General features: G+C 38.1%; 1 protein-coding gene across 1 annotated transcript in view; it reads left to right on the top strand.

The window, feature by feature from the left end:
- iqsec2b (IQ motif and Sec7 domain ArfGEF 2b) overlaps window positions 1-22,011 on the top strand; it is a 75,999-nt gene that overhangs the window by 38,331 nt on the left and 15,657 nt on the right. The window contains 3 exon segments of the mRNA XM_079638267.1: window positions 18,954-19,239; window positions 19,325-19,654; window positions 20,857-21,893. Coding sequence (XP_079494393.1) covers window positions 18,954-19,239; window positions 19,325-19,654; window positions 20,857-21,893 — 1,653 coding nt within the window.

Raw genomic sequence — 22,011 nt, 5'->3', positions numbered from 1 at the left:
CACACATGAATTACCCATAGCTGATCTACACAGGTGGAGCTGGGGGAGGTGGAGGGTGTCTGAAACGAGTATTTGAAAGTTGAGCAGCAAGCTCATCGGCTCATTGGCAAGAACCAATCAGCTGTGCTCTATAGAGAACAATGTGATTCCTGCGCCATCTAGAGTTTCATGACAGAACTTTGCATTTGTAATTGCTGCTAACACTAATTTTAAAGTTGATCTCACATTACTTATTAACATCTCATTACAGTGTCTGATCAACTCTCTAACTTTTCTGTGTATTGTATGAACTGCTTTTGCTTGTTTGTTTGTTTCTGCTATCATCTGCTTATCTGCTTCTTTCTCTTTCCATCTCTGTCCCTTTATTTGCTCTCCACTCGTCCTTCCATCCCTGTTTGTGTGTTTCTCTGTCTCTCTCAGAGGTGTGAGACTACACTCATCCTCCAGCTGCTCCACACTCACTCATCTCTCCTCAGCCTCCACCTTCAGTTCCCACCAGCCTGCTAAAAGCCGCAGTCACCATCAGTTCTGCTGCCCTTCCAGGTTGGGCAGACCAGAGCCGCCCTTCAGCGGGCCCTCAGAGCGGGCCAGGTAAGGGCCAGCAGAGGGCCGACAGATCCAAAATCCCTTAGTCCACTGTTTCTGTACCCACAACACAAGCCTATTTCCCCCCGTCAGATTCCCACATCACCCTGAAGAGCCATTCACAATGACAGACATTTGCAATGACAAAGCGACCTGAGTCATTCATTCTAAATAAGAGTAATTTCCGCCGACAAAAGCAGCAGACAGTTAGAGCTCAACTTTATGCAAATGAGCAGCAACACAATGCAGAGACTACCAATGGGAGTGCAGAAAGAGATCCACCTCCCGATACCGTAGTTTTATTGGTGATTGAATTTGCATCACTGCTCATTTGCATGAAGTTAAACATGCTCAGAACATAGGAGAGCTGTTGGTTTTTGGGGACCCAGGTTTGGATATGACCTGGTCCATGTCCTGAACCCACTACTCCTCTCTCACCCCGACTGCAAGGTAATAACAGCTTTCCACAAATCACCAGCTCTGATTAAAATCGAAAAGTTTTGCTGCAAAATGCTGTTATTGTGAACATCCCTTTACACCATGTGTTATGCAACAAGTTTCCAGGGTCAAGTCATTGTTTCTCTCTTCAATGAATGAAATACTGTACAAAGCGGCAAAATCACAGTCTGAACATTTTCCAGTGCTCAATATATATATATATATGCATTAAATTAATCAAAAGTTACAGTAAAGACATTTATTATGTTACAAAAGATTCTATTTAAAATAAATTATGATAATAATGAATGTTTTTTGAGCAACAATTGATCATATTAGAACAGTTTCTGAAGGATCATGTGACACTAAAGACTGGAGTAATGATGCTGAAAATTCAGCTTTGCATCTAGGAATAAATTATATTTAAAAATATATTCAAATAGAAAACCGTTATTTTAAATTGTTATATTATTTCACAATATATATATTTTTTGTCTTTTTAATCAAATAAATGCAGCCTTGGTGAGCATAACATACTTTTTTTTTTAAAACATTAAAAACATTAACAAACTGCAGTGTATATTTTTTTCTGCTGGCCCTATTTTAGATTTTCGCACCAAAAAAACAATGATCAATTTTGATTTCTAGAAATATTTATATTTTTGTAATACTTGTATTTTCTTTTCACATTGTGAAAAAAGTTCACTGAAATTATTATTATTTTTCTTTACAAAAAGAAAACATGAAATAAGTTGGAAATTTTACAGCTGTAATGTTACTCTATAAATTCATGTTTGCTATACAATGGTACATATGGTGCTTTTGCATTGGCTGATTCTTATGAATGCTTTCAAGTTATTTTTGCAGTTTTGAATAAACCTAATCTATTTTAGCCAGATAAAATCCCCTTGGTGACAAATCAGCACATTTTGCAACAATGGATGTACAAGATCAATATCGCACAAGCAAGAGTGCTTTTGTTCTGAACATCAGCAGGAATTCACAGCTTAATATTCATATAATCTTAAATACACACTACTGTTTAACAGTTTGGGGTCTGTAGGAAAGGAATACTTTTATTATTATATGTACACTCTGACATGGAAGAGAGGGGATTTATCACTTGTTGCTTTATATCATCCTGCTTTAGGATGTTATGGTGTAATGCTCTTGCAATGTCTTGCATATCTGTGGATTCACAAACACTCATCAGACACACACCAACCTGCCCCTCACCTTTTGACCTTTGACCTCCTGCACTCTTCCAAATGTTGCCCTCACCTGGTGTCACATTTTGTGGGTTCCACCGTGTCCTTCCTCTTTCCCTCGCTGTAAAGTGCTGAGAAAAGGACGCTTCAGGGACGGCGGAGGAGGAAGTGATTAGCACTGTGTCACAGAAGATGCTAGATGAAGCATGTCAGACAGACGCTTGAGGAAGTGAGAGCTAGCAATTCATGTCTTACAGTTTGACAGATGCCTGTCATACGCAGTTGCTACCATTTCACCATCAGTTCCTCATTTATTTCTCTGTCCTTGTCCACCAGTGTCCCTCATTCGCTCTCTCTCTCTCTCTTCCTCCAGCGTCATATTAAGGTTACGTTTACACGACCACGATTCACTTAAAACTGAAACGTTTTTCCTTTGTGTTTTTCGCGTACAGACGACAGCGTTGTCTTGTCAAAATGATCCCTGTTCATACGGATCCGCGAAAACTATTAAAAACGCAAAAGCTTGTGTTTTCAGGCGCCCCAAAATGCCGTTGTCGTGTAAATGAACGGCCAAAACGCATCAAAAGTGTTCTGTTTTTAGTTGAAAACGGTGTCATGTAAACGGCCCCTAAGCCTCTGTAAATGAGCTCTGCATGATCAAACATGGCTGGCTCAATTCAAACCTCACAGAACAGCCACGACTGAGAGAGAGAGAGAGTAAAAGAAGAGACAGACACAGAGTGTGTGAACTTGATCTGTCGCTCTCTATCCTCTTTCCCTTAACGTGCCATTTAAAGCCTTGTGCGCACGTCTGTTAGCATGCCTCCCAAAATAAAAGCATCATCATTACCCACTTTCCTATTTTCTTCACTCTAATATCATTGTTTCAATTCATTCATGCAATGTTTACGTCATATTGAATTTAGCGCGGATGAAAAAAAGCACAGGCAGAATGATTTTTTGTAAAATGCTTATAAAGATGATCTGATGTACATTTTCGGATTCATGAATGTACACCTGCTCCCAGCCACAGTCACGTAGCCATTTTTCTTTTTTTTATAAATCACTATTATTCTGATCATCAGTAGTATTTGATTTCAAGCTACCTTAGTGAAAAATATTATATGTATTTGAAATATTTATTTTGTAATAAGTATACTACAAATACATTTACATATTTATGTGCTTGATATAAATTCCCTGCAATTGTACTTTTGGTATACGAAACTGGTATACTTAAAGTCTGTTAGATTGGAACAACTAATTTTGTACTTAATACACTTTAATTGTGCGGAAGTAGTGCTGAGAGACAAACTAAAGATATACTTAAGTATATTTGACTGTGCTAAAGTGGAACTATTGAAAGTATACTTGTACTTTATGGTACACTTTAAATATCTGAAGACTTAAGACTGAAATTATACAGAGATCATACAGTCCTTATTAATAGTGATATTAAAACTCATTTTAGACATAATATTAAGAAATGTGCAGTGTGCAATAAAGAAATACTCTAGATAAAGTTGAATTATAATTGTATATAAGTCTTAAGTTATATGTTAATGGATTTGAATTATACTTGAATTAATGAATGAAGTATGAATTAAATGTATTTTAAATAGATTTTGGTATAGTTTTTTTCACACTATTATAAAATACTTTTTGTTATTTTAATAGTCTCTTCTCAATATAATTTTCAATCCTACAATTAAACATGAAAGGGACTCTAGACTCTAGAAGACACAATAGCTTTTTTGAATCCAGAGGAGAGTTTCTGGATTTCCATTCCATTTTACACACAGGTTATCTCCGCCGAATATGGTTAATAACGTTTCATGAATGAGGCCCAATGTGTTATTTGGTGTAGATTATTAAAGGTAATGTGTAATTTTTCAGTGTTAAAATATCTTCTTCTATCCCAGTTCCATATGGAGACAAGAACCAACATTTATTGGTTTCTCCTAAAAGTGTAAATACTCTCTGTGATGCGATCAATGCATTACTCTGCTTTGCTTGAGAGTCTGACCAGCTCCGTACAGCAACAGCTCATCTTAGATAGAGAGTTCAGGGAAACCTGTTTGATAACAATATTTGTTTTTGCAGTTCTGTTTGGTGATGCTAGGGCGTAGAGATTACACCCTCCAGCTTCAATGAAAATGAAACATTAAAATTACATATTTCTGTACGTATTTTCAGTGGACCAAAACATATCGCCTCTAAAAATACATGTGAGCTAGTACAACAAGACAGTATGAACAGCCCTCATAGCCTCATTTTCATTCGCAATACATTAAATATGCCGCTTTTACACTTTAGCTGAACAGTAGGAAGTACTGTAATTAGATGTTTATACTTATTCAGAAAAAACATTTACATATTTTTCCAATTAGGCTAAAAGTTGTAGTGTTGTGGTGCTCCAGTCTATAGATGACACACATCTATGATTTAGCAACTAGTGGAATGTGTTGAGTCTGCCATCTAGCGGACATATTTGAGCAAAGCAGTTTGTCTGAGTATTCTGAATCTAACATCAGCAGTTTATCCTACTTGAGCTCATTTCAGCTCATTAGAAATAATTCAACTCAATAACTTTGTGTGTGTTTTTCAATGTTCTCTATGTGTTTTCATCCCTCTTTTTCTGACTTTCTGTCCCTGTATCTCTGTCTTTCAACCCTCGGACCCTCTTGTCCCTCATCATTAGTGAGGAGGAGGAGGAGGAGAAGGAGGAGGGAGGGAGTGATTCTGTGCATCAGTTCTGTTGCACCGCCTCCGGGTGCAGTAGCCCCTCCTCTCGCTAACCTGCAACCAATCAGCACGAGTGGAGCTGCTTGATTGACATTTGTTAGTTGAACTCTGTGATTACAGACACTACAATTATTTTGGTGCAGTTTTTGTAATTGCATGTTGAATAGTCTCGATTAACTACTGTTACGTGTGTTTCTGATAACTTATTGAATTAATTTACACAATCAAATCAGTCAATAAATGGGGGACTATCACAGCTATACTAAAAAACAGTGCTTTGTGTTGCTATCTTACTATTACTGTACTTCTACAGTACAGTATATTTCTCTGTACAGAGATATCATGTACAGTCAGTAATATGAGCTTTTTGTGATTTGTTTGTTTGTTTGTTTGAATGAACACTGCACAGGTACAATGACTTTGCAGCCGTTTAAGATGTATTTAAAGTTGCTTATATAATACATATATACATCAAAAGATCAGAAAAGTTGCTGGATAATCTTTCCTTTCTATGCTGACATTTTAATATAATTTAATCCTCATTTCAGACACTGTTTAAAAACCTTATTTTGTAAATGAATAGTATGGCAAATGTCACTGTGCTTGTTGAATTTGTGTACACCATGTTAACCTATTGTTCATAATTCATGTTTACACTTCTTTGTTTTCTCTAGTAGGAGGCATATATTATAGCTCAACGTGTCACTATGAATAGAGCGGATCATTATCAGGACACGCTGCCGATTTTCCTCCTGAATTTTCTTTAATTTTTATAACGTCAAATTTATAGTGAATTTTCAGGACATCAGAAGCAGGAAATGGTGATCAGTAAATGAGGAAAATGTCACAACACTGAACAGACTATGACATGATGACATTATAATTGCAGTAAAAGTAAAGTTCAGGTAGAATTCAGTAAACTGATATTCAGATTAGAAAAATATTATCACTTATTTTGGCATTAAACATTGAAGACGACCTATATTATGCCTTTATTTCAACTTTCTTTAGCATGTAATTTTGCTATTTGGACATGAAAAACGTCAGCAAAGTTACTAAGCACAAAGTCACTCCAAAGGGAGTTATTCTCTCAGTAAGGACAGTTTCTAAACTCCCTGAAATGCCTTGTTTGAAGTCTTGAGTTTTTTCCCCGGGAACGAACACATCACAGTATTCCCCATTTAAATAATGAATTTAACTCAAGGCATACTACAGGGGATGAGACCTGGTTGAATTTCATTGGTAGTGTTTTGTCACCATGTCCAAGAGACACTGGCTGCATCCGAAATCACATACTCTCTTGACTTTAGTAGGTACTTATTTTGAATAAGTCATTACTTTATGACATTAACTATAGTATGAATGTGTGTAGTATGAACGTAATCTGGACGGATTAGCCATTTGTCATTATCACATGATCTGCAGCGTCAGTTTGTCGCTTCAGTGCCATTCACAAATCCTCTCCCGTGGCCTCATGCGATAGTAAAATGTCCATCGAATGCACACTTTAGAACTTTTTGCCTCCTCTTTTATGAGTACTGTGATTACTTCTTTTGTCACATACTGTGTTTCACCTACTATATAGTAGGGAAGTATGCCATTTCGGATGCAGACACTGTTTTTTTTCCCACCCAGATCTAATGTGGTTATGGTAAGGAGTGTGACATTTCCGAAACATGCTCGACGACGCGGTTGATCGATCACAACACACTGATCCAGCCGACCAATCAGAGCACATTGCACTTTTCGGAAGGAGGGGCTTCCTAGAAACAGGAACTAAACAAAGCGTTACTGGCAGTATCCCAATTCAAAGGCTGCATCCTTCGAAGGACTCTGACTTCCAAAGCCGCGAAGGTCGGACTGAGCGTTGTTAAGACGGTCTAGCCTACGGAGGACTGTTCTTGTCGCCTAGCAACTGTGACAGCTGCCGTTGATGAGTGACAGGAACATTTGTACTAGACTTTTTTGAAAGTTATATTAAACTGTCTAAAACAAAACAGGGCTCACAAACTATTCAAATATGTTCATCACGGTCCATTTCTGTAATAAAGAGTATGAACTATATATAACCACATTTTAGTAAGATATTAGTCAACATTTGAACTGTTATATATATATTTTTTGTATCATTTAGATATTTTAGTAAGCTGAAACCCAATACTTATGTTTAAAAGTAATTCAGCAATTTCTCTCAAAAAATCCTGTCCTCACTGGTGCGCAATTAATTATGGGGTAGGCAAGGGCGCTAAGAATCCATCTGTTGGTTATCCTTTATTTCACGGGAAACGTAGGATGCATTTGGAGGCCGGCTTTGAAGGAGCCTTTGAATTGGACCAGCCTTCGTCACGCATATGATGCAATTGGCCTTTAAATGCAGCCTCTGAATATTAATATTAAATATAAAAAAATACACAAACGAAAAGGGTAACAACACAATAAACTATAACTGTGTAAAAAAAACAGTCAGCTTAAGGTTGTTACTAGTATTAAATGCAGTTAAATGTCAAAACAACGTCATTATAGAGTTGTGTGGGGTGGGGGTAATTTAAGCTCAATCTGCTGTGACGTCACAATCATGGTGCATTGTGGTCTATGGATCTGCCTGAATTATACATACATATTGAGTAGACTCGCTCCCTCGGCCTAAATCAAGGGTGCGAGGGTCCAAATAAACTTCCCTTGCCCACTTGACGAAGTTGAACCCACTTCTAAAACATTTCCCCATGCAGAATTTGTAACGGGTTCAAGTAAATCACAGATTCACAGCATTGACCAACAGAAAGCTGCTCAGTTTGAAAGTGTGAGCTGCGCTTCATACATTGATACACTTTTGGCAATCGACAATGCCCTCTAAATTGTGCAGAAATTTCACGAATGCAACCGCACCTCAAGTCATATTGACACATTTGGTACACAAATGGCAGCGTTTCCTGAGAATGGCAAATATGTGCTGTATAATAGAAACCAAATTTTAACAATGTTCCTTAATGATACGCATATATTACATGTAAATGAACAGAAGCACACTATTAAATTAGATTCTCCACAAAAGAACTTGTATTTACAAAAATGGAAACAAGGTGCTTTTATTGAAATGAAACTCACAAATGCTGTAGATATGAATAAATGTGAAGGCTGAAAACTCTCTGTTTCTCTCTCATATACACACACTCATAATGAAACTGTAAATTAATATTTCACCAGGTTTTTTTAACCTCCTGAACCACATGAACTTTGCCCCGCCCCCTTTTATGATTGCACACATGCTGTTCAGGAATGTATGTATGACATGCATTCCTTCTCTCCTCGCTCCTGTCAGTTTTAATGTTGTAGCAGCAATCACCATATGTGCGTCAGCCAGCTATATTTACACACATTGTTTTCCCACAGGTTGCGCAGTCAAAAGACTGTCAGAAATGTAGTCATTCAACTGTGTGTTTGAGCGAGTGCACTTGTATGTGGGTGCGGTTTTTGTCAGGATCAGTGTGAATGTCTGACTGTCTGTACCAGCAACACGGTAAGTGTTCGTATGTTTGTCATACTCATATACAATATTGTCCCCCGTGTCCATCACACAAAAGAGTTTTTGGATTACTGATATGAATATGGCTATGGCAGTTACAGGCTACAGAGCTATTTGCGATATTAGTATACGCTCAGCTTTCTTGTCTGAAGCTCAAATACTTTCATTGTTCATAGGCAGACGTGTACAGATTAATATGCAAAGTGTAGTCACTTTTCTGTTTTCTTGTTTATGTGTGAATGGTGTTACTGTGACAAATAGGAGGAAATGCTGAGGTCATGTTTGCACTTTGTTCTTTTTGTATTTTTAGGACGATTATTTCCTGCTGTATAATAGGCGGTTTGAGTGTGTTTACTGACTGCTCATTAAAACCAGCAGCTAAAGAGCAGCTGAACATGTTTCAGCGGAGAGAGAGAGACAAGTGAAATACCTTTTGTGTTTGTCTGTGTGTCATCAAGAGATGGCAGGATGTCTCCGTTGAGACCCTGAGCTGTGTGTGTGTGTGTGCGTGCGGGGGGCAAATACAAGGAGAGGGAGGATAAGGCTGTATATGTTCTTTGAGGATGGATGAGGAATGATCATCAGTATCTCTCTGACAGGATAGAGTGAATGCTGGAAAAGAGAAGAGGTAAGCGTTTTAGTTGTAAAACTGGTCAAATGGATTGTGGTTCTGCTTGTAGTGAAACTTATGGCAGTTGTGTTCAGATGCACTTGGGTGGTTCACTTTTTATTTTCAGAAGTTTTATATTATGTTATCTTGTCAAGTGGATATATCACCATATCTGATTTAAAATGATCTGTTCTAGTCTAAAGAAATACCTTTCTTAAAAAGAGAGTTCACCCAGAATAAATTCTATATATATATATATATATATATATATATATATATAGGCTATATAAATAATCGCGATTAATCGCATCCAAAATAAAAGTTTGTGTTTACATAGGCTAATGTATGTGTGTGTACTGTGTATAATTATTTATATATATATATATAAATACACACACATGCATGTATATATTTAAGAAAAATGTGTTAATTATATATATATATACTATAAAAAATAAAAAAACATTAACTCACCCCAGTGTCATTCCAAACCTTTATGACTTTCTTTCTTCTATGGAACATATAGACGAAGATATGTAAAACAACTGTTTTGTCCATGTAATGAGAGTCAATGGGGTCAACAATATAAAATTAAATTAAAAAGCAAAATATCTATGTCAAATAAAACAAATTTTGTCCTAAAATGTAATAGAATGAATTAATAAAATCCCCCCCCCCTCCCTAAATTTTTTTTTTTTAAATAAAGAATACCTGCATAAAGTTTAATCCCTTTGCATTTCAGTTAATTAAATATTTCAGCTAATTTGATTATGTGTTCAAAAGGCTCAATCAAATAATAAGTCTGTGTTATAAGCTCAGTTTATCTTGTCATCTTTAAATCCACTCTGAAGATTTCTCCCATATGGAGGCAGAGCTTTTTTTGCACCCTGTACATTTTTTGTTACTTTTTTTTTTTGCATAAAATTCTCTAATCTATTCTCTCTCGACTATATTATATTTTATTTACTATGTTCTATTCTATTTTATTCAAAACATATTTCTTGAGGCTTGTACTTTATCATATTCTATTTGAATTATGCATCTGCATGTCCTTAATTTGTTCTTTTTGTTGCACTGTGGGATGAGGTACTTTAAGAATTCACATTTCACTACATTACATCACATCACATTTGTGATATACTGTATGTATATGAAAAATAAAGAACATTGATCCTCGAAATAATCCATATGGACTGACCTGTGGGTCATTTCATAAAGGCAAAAGATAATAAAAACGGACACACGTAATTCTGTGATGTGTCGCAGTCAACGAGTAATGAAATGATTGGAACTGCAGCTGAAACACTGCGTTTACACACTCTGCTATCTTTGTGTGTGTGTGTGTGTGTGTGTGTTGTGTTTTAAACCGCTTCTCACCCCCGTGGACAACTTGGATTAGCATATCTGTATAGCACGGATTACATTCTGGCTCAAGAGAATCTGTGAAATCTGCGACTTTAATAGGACTCAATCTGATCCTCTTTTTAAGCTGGTCTTGACAGCTCTTTCCTGGCGTTTCCCTCAATAACTCGCTGATTTTCTTGAACATTTCTTTCATTGCTCCCCTTTTGCTTCTATGTATGCATCTATGCATTCTATGTATCTTTTCAGTTTTCAGAATGTTTTTTTAAAGAATAAAAAGCGTATGGACTTGCAACCTTTATTTCTAGATCTTCCTTTGGTTGACTTGATGAAGTGCATTTGGTCAGTTTATCCCATAATTCCTTTGAGATTGTCTCAAAATCTGTCAGGTCTTTTCAGGACTTTTCTGTGTTGCTCTTTGATTGGGCCTCTCGGGGACACTTGTCCTGAAGCCACTGCAGCATTGACTTCAAGTCATGTCATGTCATATCCTGGTTAATGGACTGAAAACGGCCCTCTTCGTTTATTTTTTAAACCCTAGGTTTAAGCATCTAATGAGAGTTCCTTGGCTTTGTCTTTGCACTCACATCTTATATTAAGGGTTAAATGTCATCACATAAAGATCTGGTATATGGAGCGTCTTGGGTGATGAGACACACCACTGTTTTCACCTGCTAGTAACAGGTTAAAGGGATAAATATTTATCCAGCAATGATGCATTCAAATTGATAAAGCGACAGTAAATACATATAATGTTACAAAGTATCTATTCCATATAAATGCTGTTCTTTTGAACTGTCTATTCATCAACGAATCCTGGAAAAACGTGTCATGGTTTCCACAAAAATATTTGGCAGCACAACTGTTTTCAACATTGATCATGATAAATGTGAGCAGAAAATCAACATATTAGAATGATTTTTGAAGGATCATGTGACACGGAAGACTGATGCTGAAAATTTAGCTTGCACATCAGGAATAAAATACATATTAAAATATGTGACCACAAAATCAGTCACATGGGTAATTTTTTTTTAAATTGAGATGTACATACTCTGAAAGCTGAATAAATAAGATTCCCATTGATGTATGGTTTGTTAGGATAGGACAATATTTGGCCGAGATACAACTATTTGAAAACCTGGAATTTGAGGGTGCAACAAAATTCGCGATTGTGCTGCATTCACTCACAAAAATAAATATTTTATATACTTTCGGTAGGAAATTTACAACATATCTTCATGGAACATGAACTTTACTTAATATCCTTATGATTTTTGGCATAAAAAAAACTATAATTTTGACCCATACAATGTATTGTTGACTTTTGCCAAAAATGTACCCGTGCGACTTGTGACTGGTTTTGTGATCCAGGGTCACATATGTTACGGTAGAAAACCCTTATTTTAAATTGTATAATATCATTTCAAAATATTACTTTTTTCTGCATTTTTGATCAAATAAATGCAGCCTTGGTGAGCATCAGAAACTTCTTACAAAAACATTAAAAAATCCAAATTTTACCGCAAACGTGTGGCATGTCAATCTTTCTTTCTTTTTTCTTTTTTTTCAACAGCACATTATTGAAATGTTTTGATAATTATCTTGTTATTTACTGTCACTCATAGTGCTGTTTGTGTTACTGTGTTGAAAAGTTGTCTTTCCACCAATTAGAATTAGAGACTAATTTAGTCAAGGTGAATGAAGAAGACAATGAATGCAGATCACAGCCCACAGTCTCACCAAATTACAGCTATTACAGCTCATTATGTGAAGGAATGCTATTCATGTTTCTAGTGAACTGACCTGAACGAATTTGACAGATAATAACTCGATGGTTCAAATATGGATGGTGTTGCGAAGACTTCGGATTTATAAAGCACATTTGAAAATAGACAACATACTGTAATTGCTCAAGCTCACACAACATTGTAGCAGTTTGTTTATTTCTTTTGTTAATGGCATTATGTTACCTAACACAAAAGTGACTTTAAAAGTATTTGCACACTGTTTGACACGTCGATCACTTCAATGTCAAACCAAATGACATCTGCACAATCTTTTCTCTTGTTTTTGAGTGAATTGTCACAGCCAAAAAGTGTCCAAGTACATATTTGACTTTTTTCGGTGAAATGTTTAGTTTGAAAGGTCTATTTGAGCAGTCTTTCTTTACATAAATGGTACTTATTTTGCCTGTTTTTTAATTTGGAAGTGTCAGGGCCTCTTAATATAAGCTGGCTGTGGTGTTTGTACATGTATTTTCAGAGCAAAATATGCTGTGTATTTAGTTTTTAGGAAAGTTTAATTGGACAGATTGTGTTTCTGATGCAACCTGCTCAGCAAGTTACTACAACATTCCTGCTGTTTAATAAGCATTTGACAGGGCTAGCTGCTACCAACTGAAAGCAAGAATAAAGATAAATCTCTTCTCTAACGATGGGGTAAAAGCAACAAACATTCATGAATATACTATATAGACTCAGATGATTCCTTTAGTCATTCTTAGTAATGCTTTTATGTGTCTCTTTAGCTCCTAAGAGACTAATACGTTTATTGTTAAAGGGACAGTTCACCCAAAAATGAAAATGCTGTCATCATTTACTCACCCTCAAGTTGTTTCAAACCTGTATGAGTTTCTTTCTTCTGCTGAACCTGTTACAGGTTTGGAACAATATGAGAGTTAATGATGACAGAATTTCCATTTTTGGGTGGACTATCCTGTTCGTTTTGAATGTTATTGTTTTATTTATGCAAATTCTACATTTACAGCACGCTGTAGCACATACTGTGTCGTTTAAATGGGTGTATGCGAGGAGTTACATTCTAATCTTACTCATCCGTTGTAACATTCAAAGTCTTACAATCTTACAACCTGCAACTTATCCACCAACACCCACGGTTACCGTATTAGTGCTCCGTATCTATAGCAACACTCTTTCTAATGACTGCCTCACCTCCCACGGTGGTCTCACGGCAACTGTCACTAAGCAACCCTACCTCCCTCACTCACATGTGTGTGTGCGTGTGTGTGTGTGTGTGTGTGTGTGTGTGTGTGTGTGTGTGTGTGTGTGTGTGTGTGTGTGTGTGTGTGTGTGTGTGTGTGTGTGTGTGTGTGTGTGTGTGTGTGTGTGTGTGAGAGAGAGAGTGTGTGGGAGGAGTGGGAGGAATGGGGAAAAGGAAGATGTGAGATGCAAAAAGACAATTTTATGAGCAGATGTTATAGCAGCATTCCCAGAATAAAACAGCACTGCAGGTTTGTCATTGAATGTAGGCAGCAGATGCCAGATTACATTTCTAAACCATGTTGCAGTAGAGCTAAAACTAAGCAACGGCCAACTTTCTAAACCAATAGTAAAGTAAAGCATAAGTAAGTTTTCATACATTGTTATGCGGTTGCCCAAGCCTCAGTGATGTACAAGGCATCCTTCAGCCAGTGTAAATTTATAGGATTTACGTTTATGCAATTGCACGTTTAAAGCTGCTTAATAAAAAACAATCCAAAACAGCAAATAACATATACACTCAGTTGGGTTAAGTCTTGAAAGCAACTAGTCCATTTAATCATGGAAAGTAGTCTAGTATAGGCTAATAGTGTGTATGTTTGCTCAGACGTCTACACATAGCTGTCTATCAACTGCCATTTTCAGACTGAAGAAATGCAAAAAATGCAAACAATATTTTCAAAGAAAATAATTACATCATTGCAAATGTCTGAGTAAATAGATTAAGCCACGATTAGGCCTTCAGTCAGAACATTTAAGTAGCTTTTATAAACGTGCCTTAGAAGAAAAAAAAAATCATTACTGGTGTGCATCGACAAAACAATAGCACTGACATATTAAGAAATATCAGTGCAAGTTGCTTTCAGTTAAAACAGCTCAAACTTGCATTTTTAGTCTAGGACTAGACTAGACTAGCCCTGTGAAACCGGGGGTCGGTGTTGATAGTGAAACTAGAATTTGTTTTCAGGTAGGCTAGCTATTAGCTAGCTATCGTTTTCATTTCAAAGGGATAGTACACCCAGAATCAAAACTTTTTCCCTCTCATGTCGTTCCAAAACACGCATGGCTTTCTTTCTTCAATGGCACACAAATCAAGAGTAGCGCCAGTTCTGTCAGGTCACGTTAGTCAAGCTCGTATCAGCTGACTCTCAGTGGATCCACGTCTACCTATAGGAATACGACGCCTATCATTGTATATAAGCTCCTTCAGTCTTATCAGCAGCTATCGTGTTTCTCGAATTATGTTGTACTTTAAAATCTTGAATTAATGATATCTGCAATACATTCATGTTGGTTCTGTTCTGTTTACCCTAAGGGGGGTTATTGCTGCCCTCCCTGCTCTTATCCATGCTAGGCTGCATGGATGCGCAGGGAGTTCTCGCCCAGAACAGAACCATTCCGCCAATCCAAACTATATGCTAATTGTCGATCGTATTTGACGATAGTGGACAGAAAAGGGGATAATTTAATGAATATCTGGTGGAAAGAATTCAATACAATGGCAGTATATTGAGCGTTAACATTTAACTCTTTCTATCTGCCATTGATGCAATTTTCCGTCATTTATGAGACTTTTGCTTCCCTGGCATTGACAGAATTTTCTGGCAATCCGAGTTTTCACTGTTATACAGTAGGGGGCGCAATTACGCATCTTCTGAAAGAGTACTGAATCTCCTGATCAAAACACAGGTGAAGAAGCAGACACAAGCGAAAGAAGCATTGCTTACGCGCATGTAAGCTAACACGATCATCAAATATAAAACATACTGTATATCAACACTGCCAAACTTTACCACATAAAATGTCAACAAAGGAAGAGGTATAGTCAAGTCAAGTCACCTTTATTTCTATAGTGCTTCATACAATACAGATTGTTTCAAAGCAGCTTTACAGTGATAACAGGAAAATGATTCAATAAAGCAAACAGTTCGTTTCATAGTTTTTATAGTTCAGCTGAAGTCAGTTCAGTGTTGAATCATTTCCTTTGTAATGATTATCTATTATTAAATTAGGTAATTTCATCCATGAAGCAGTTCTGCAGAAAACAGTGATGTCATCATCTAGCTCAGTTCAGTTCTCATACAATAGTTTTCAGTGCAGTCAAATCAATAATATTGTTGAATATTAAGTGTTGACAAACTAAGCAAGCCAGAGACGACAGTGGCAAGAAACCCAAACTCCATCAGGTGACAGAATGGAGAAAAAAGTATGGGACTGTTCAAGCTTTGGGGGTGTTGATTGACTCGATCTACTCGATTTATGTTTTGATTATGAATCCTGACATAGTCTTTGATAAAAGCGCAATTTTCAAAATGTGTTTTTTTTTTATTAAATTTACCCACACGTTTTGATTTTTTTTTAAAAGTTTGTATGAGGCATAAAATAGTTATTTCATTTAAAAGCAGAGGGTCTGTTCTTTCTTTTGATATATTGTATGTTCAGATATGCATACAACAAAATATTCTGCGGGCCATGAAAGTTTTGTGAAAATGATCGCTGGCCGGCTACTTTTTTTAAAAATGCTGGCGGGGAAAGAGTTAAAGCATGCAGGAATATTAGCGAAAAAGTACATGGGGCTCAGTTTTAACAAAATTGTTCATCTGCTTCTTCTGCTATTTCTTTGTACCAATGTATTTTGTGCACAGGTAAACAATAATGGCCATTGCGATTTAATTATGAAAATTGCGTAAATATCAGGTTGTTGCAAGTAATGCGGGTACAACACAAGGGGCAGTAAATAATAAGAGAATTCTTTTTTCATTTTTATGTTTAAACTATTCCTTTAATATACAAACACAATGTTTCACAACTGTGACTATTGTTGTACAGTGAGTGCTATAAAATATTTTGTATTGCGTGGCTGAGATAAATTTGATATTGTACGAGTTTTAGAACTGTCTCAGCTTACATTGAATTTTTTGCATTCTTATTAATGTAGCCAAATTTAAGACGTTGTTGAGAATTCTTCTCAAACTTTAGAGAACATGTGAGATTACTGGGTCCTTTTTCCCAAGAGAAAAGAAATCTTAAAAGCTGGTTCTCAATTGATTTCATTGCTTTCCAGGAGATACTATTGAGAATTTAAAGAGATCTCACTTGTGCGTTTGCTTCCAAATGGGTACAACTGACACAGTACAGCTCAAAAGGCGATTGCTGTGTCTTCCTTCCTCCCCTTCAATCTTTTGTCCACTTCATACAAATACAGGAAACCACCAATATTATGGGTGGAAAATACATACCAGCACAACAGAGAGGGGAACACAACCTTTTGCGAACTTGAAGAAACACTTGTGTGAAAAACTATTCTAGACTCATCTATGAAGAAGATGACCTATACAAGCACTGCAGAAGATCATAAAGCTGATTGGTCCAGAAACTCCAGCCTCAGTTACATATTTGGGCACACTTTCCGAGCTACTGATTTCGGTGAACTACACCACCGCACTTTGTGTAATGTAAATAATGAGAGGGAGAGAGAAAATGGGAGGGAGGGTTTAAGCACTGCCATGTGACTATGTGTTAGTGACCTCCTGACAGTCGGTCATAACTGCAGAACGACTCTAAAAAAAAAAGAGCCACAAAGTTCAGCACTTGGTGAATTCCAGGAGCTTCAGCGACTCTTTGCCAAATTTGGACTTAAAGGAAGCGAAACCTCTCGTTCTCAGGGTGGATTTTCGTGTGCGTGGGTTTATGTACCTGTTTTTAGTAAATGTGGTAAGTGTACAGTTAAAGTTTGCTAATTTGATGGCATTTAATCCTAGCACCTGCTGTTATAAGCCTATTAGGTTTCTGTTTTCCTACTACATACAAAAGAGGGTGAAAGGAGGGTATTGTGCTTTTGTAAAGACTGGACCTTTCTGTGTGTAATGGTTACCTGTTGTTACATGTGATAAACTACAAAACAAGGATTGTATGCATGCAAGTGTCTTTCTGTGGGCTTGAGAGAGTGAGAAATCATTTAGGCAAAATGAGAATTGTTTCGTAAGATGTCTGAATTGCAGTACATTAGCATTATATGATAATATTTTGCCTTCAATAACCTCCTCCGACTTAGTCATACAGAACAGGAAGCTGCTTGCAGTGATTCAGAAGTACCCACTGTCCTGTCAGAAAGCTGTGTCAGGATTATGAATTCAGATCACATGCTGTTGTGTTTCCCATGGCAAACCAAGGGTCACCGCCCCTGCACTGGGGTGACTGACCCTGTAAACTATGCTCCTGTGTCAATAGACTTTTTGTTCTTATTCTGTAATTTCTTATGCAGTGGTGTTTGCAAACTCTTAACACAAAGTATTAAACGTCAGAGTGTAATTTGTTTGTGCTATTGACATGAATAGTACCTCAGATTGTGTGGATTGTTGAGGAGAAGTGTGTTACTGCTTTTCCAAGCAAATTGCAATTTTTGCCAGGCTGACAAAAAAAATAAAATGAAAAAAAAAAACATTCAGTTGCATTGAATTTGCAAGATGTGAGCCATATAACATCATTAGCAGGCACCTAGCAACAACCCTGAACATCCAAACATTTGCAGAGCAATGTGATAACTCAGAATGCTTTAGAAACTGCATAGAAATGTGATAACCTCTCAGAACGCCTACAACACACAGTATCTTAGTTACATGTTGGTGAGTTTTGCACTGGCAAGAACATTTGCATTTTCTTCAGAAAACCTAGAAATCTATTTAATGTTATAGTTTAGTATAAAGGCCACTGAATGAGGTTGCATAGTTGATGCCATTATGTGTGCTAAAGTTATGTTTGTTGGTAATATGTATCAATCAATTCTTTGCTCTGATGGAACACTGCAAGATGAAAATTCACTTATGTAAGTGGAAGACATCAAGTCATCAAGGATGAGAACTGTTGTGTGAGGAGCAAGAGATGAGGACATGTCAATAGTGTAGAGATAAGGTTTGGATATGATCCAACAGTTTGGATATGATGCTATGCATGTGTGGTCCAAATGCCTAAACCTCTCACTTGACAGGTGCAGGTGTCAAAAACAGAACCTGATTTTACAGGAAATTTACAACAGTATTTCAAGTTTCGTTAAAGTTTCAGCACATACTGTGAACTCAACTGATGACGAAGTTTTATATACAAATACATTTTTATTTACAAACTATTGTCTTTGATACTGGAACCAAGAATTTATTAATACATTGACATAGATAACTTCCTAAGTTACTAAGGACCTCTAGTTACAAATCTTAAGTATAAACTAGAATTGTTCTACTTTTCCTGGAATCTTGACTTTTAACTGTATGATAATTCTAGGAAAGCCTGAGGCTTGTTTAGGACATTTGCCCTGTTTAAAGCTTTCCTGAAAGTCAAAATGCCAAGTCAGTGGAAAATGAATAATGTCATGAATTCCTGAGTTGCTTGAGATTTTTATCTTATCCTCTCATTATGGGGGCGTTTCAGACTCAAACTGATTATCTCTCTTTCTCTCCTCTCTCTCTCTCACCCACCCCTTTCAGTGAGGAGGAAACCCAGAGTTCAGCTTCACGTCCTTTTTCAGACAACTCCAGCAGTAAATCTCCTTACGTGTACCGCACTGACCGTTACGGGGACAACAGCTGCGGCCCCCCAGGCCCCCGGGTGCCTTTTGTGCCCCCTCCAAGCCCAGCCAGTCTTGCCTGGGCACAGCGTACACGCAACCAACCAGCTAGCCTGGCCCTACGTAAGCAAGAGGAAGAGGAAAACAAGAGGTGTAAAGCCCTATCAGACAACTATGAACTCTCTACAGACCTACAAGACAAGAAGGTAAGGCATGCAAAAAAGTATTATGATTCGCAGGAAATCACATTCTGTTGGAGCAAATGTAACTGATAAGGCTGTCGTTGTGCAGGTGGAGATGCTGGAGAAGAAATATGGAGGCTACTTCGTAAGTAGACGAGCAGCGCGTACCATCCAGACAGCATTCCGTCAATATCGTATGAACAAGAACTTTGAGCGCCTCCGCAGCTCAGCTTCCGAGAGCCGCATGACACGACGCATCATCCTTTCCAACATGCGACTGCAGTACTCGTTTGATGACCGACAGCCTCAACCTCCCACCCCGACTCACTACAGTCACAGTCCAGGAATGGGTCCTCCGCATTCTCCAACCTGCACCACAGAGCCAAGCTCCCCATCACGGCCGGAGTACACTCACCTTGAGGACTCCTTCTCTAAACAAGTAAGTTCTCAGTTTGTCTGTATCTGAAGCCATCAAAGAGATGGGGGTTAAGAATGAACTTTTTGAAAAGACCAGCAAAACTGGTCACCAGTTTGCTAATGTACAAGCTTCATAGTTAGCTTAACCAGCAAGATGTTTCTGTCTAGCTTTACCAGACAGACAGTTGGTCAAAGTTTTACATACCTGTTTGAGCTGGTCTTCAGTGGGATATTGTCTTTAGCTTCTCCGTACATAGCCTTACATGAACTGATTGTTTAAATGATTCCAAAACTGTCAAATCATGACTATATAATGCTCTGAAAAAATGTCTATCCTGTGGCTCCTTCACTCTCAGAAAACAAAAACAACAACTTGTCATTGGGGCAGTACTAGGGGTTGAATGACTTCAGATTTTTTAACGTCAACATTTATGTGATGAAAGTCGAGTCGACGTCGACTAGTCGCTGATGATGTAATTAGTGAACAAATAAGCCTGAACCTCTAGCTAAGACTCGAATGCGGGTTGCATATTGACACAGAGCTGCCCATGAGGCTAGACATAACAGCTTATTTTTATCAGTTCTTTTGACTTTGGGTCGTTATATTTCTCACCGTTTCTGTTCGTTCTAAATCAGTTACAGATAAAGTAGCATAGTAAACATTTATAGGTTATGAATGCATTAGTGAGAGAGCGATTGCGTGTGAAAGAATTTTACCTGACAGCGTATCTCTAATAATATTGAAGCTGTGGGTTTTAGTTACTAATAAAAATACGCTAGAACTTTTCCGTTTTTAAGCTATTTTATTGATAAATCACAGAACAGTGTTGACAAAACATTTCTGCGCTACTGAATGATTCTCTGTGCACGCGATCTGCGTACGATGCGCAAGCTTCTGTATGTGTGTGTGTGTGCGTTACAATGCAGCACCCATTAGTTTAGAATTGCGATTAACTTACAATCAATCAATTTTGAGCATCTAGTCGAAAGTGTCATGGTAGAGCATTACAGTCAACTAGTCGGTAAAACTCCTAGGCAGTACCCTTAAAGAAATTAAGTTTGTACCATATTTCCTCCTAAAATGTTCACAGTAGTACCTTAATGGTACTATTTTAATGTATATGCACCTTTTAGGGGTACTGCCCCAGAAACAGGGATCTGTTGTAACCCTAAAAGTAAATATTTTGCAGTTTATCTGACAGTGTTCTTTTCTTTGTACTCAAGGTGAAGTCCTTGGCCGACTCCATTGATGATGCCCTAACTTGTCGACCACGCCGAGATGACTCCCAGGAAGGGATAGGGGATGGAAGTGGTGTTGTGGATGACTTTGGCGAGTGCATATGGAGCAGCAACAGCCACGCATCCTTACGGAGAGGACTTGCAGACAGGGATCGAGGTACAGGGGGCTTGAGCATGCACGAGGATAGCACAGCCACCTCCTACAGCGATGTCACACTTTACATGGACGACGGACTACCTTCGTCGCCGCTTTCTTTAGACCGGGCCCCTAGCAGCACAGACACTGAGTTCTGGGGGGGTGTTGGAAGCGGGGTAGGTGGTAGGGAGGATAGCCGTGACACAGAGGGAGGAGGAAGCAGCAATAGTCGCCGAAGCACACCTTGCACAGAGTGCCGTGATTACCGTTTACGGGGAGGGCACTTACCACTACTTACAATTGAACCACCTAGTGACAGCTCCGTGGACATGAGTGACCGCTCAGACCGAGGCTCCCTCAGCAGACAACTGGTGTATGAGCAGGATTCAGTGGGAGGGTCACCTCAAGGTACACTAAAACACAACCCTAATGCTCGTTCAACATCCTCAACTGCCGCACAAGGTCAAACACGTCCAGCTAGCCGATCAATACCGTCGCATATCCCACACCACATGGCTCACCATCATCACCATCACCACCACCACCATCACCAGTACCCAGACACTCCTTCGTCCTCCTCCTCTCCTCAACAGCCCCCAACCACACCACTCTCATCCTCCTCTTCAGCACCCCTGCCACCTGGTGGCTTGGAGCAGCAGTGCTGCTCAGATGGTGATAATGACTCACTGAACTCCACCACAAACTCTAACGAGACCATTAATTGCAGCTCAGGCTCTTCGTCAAGGGACAGTCTGCGGGAGCCCCTGCCCCCATTGGGAAAACAGACCTACCAGAGAGAAAGCCGGCAATGCTGGGACTCTCCTGCCTTTAACAACGATGTGGTTCAGAGAAGACAATATCGCATTGGACTCAACCTCTTCAACAAGTAAGAGAAAATGAAACTCTACCTCTTATAAGCAACAATCCCACCATTTAATATAATAGCAAGCCAGTGACTAATCTATTAAACTGAATGAATCTGATTAAAACATGATTAAACTGTA

This window comes from Phoxinus phoxinus, assembly GCF_949152265.1.
Source record: "Phoxinus phoxinus genome assembly, chromosome: 15".
NCBI lineage: Eukaryota > Metazoa > Chordata > Actinopteri > Cypriniformes > Leuciscidae > Phoxinus > Phoxinus phoxinus.
This window is presented reverse-complemented; position numbering and strand designations above follow the sequence as displayed.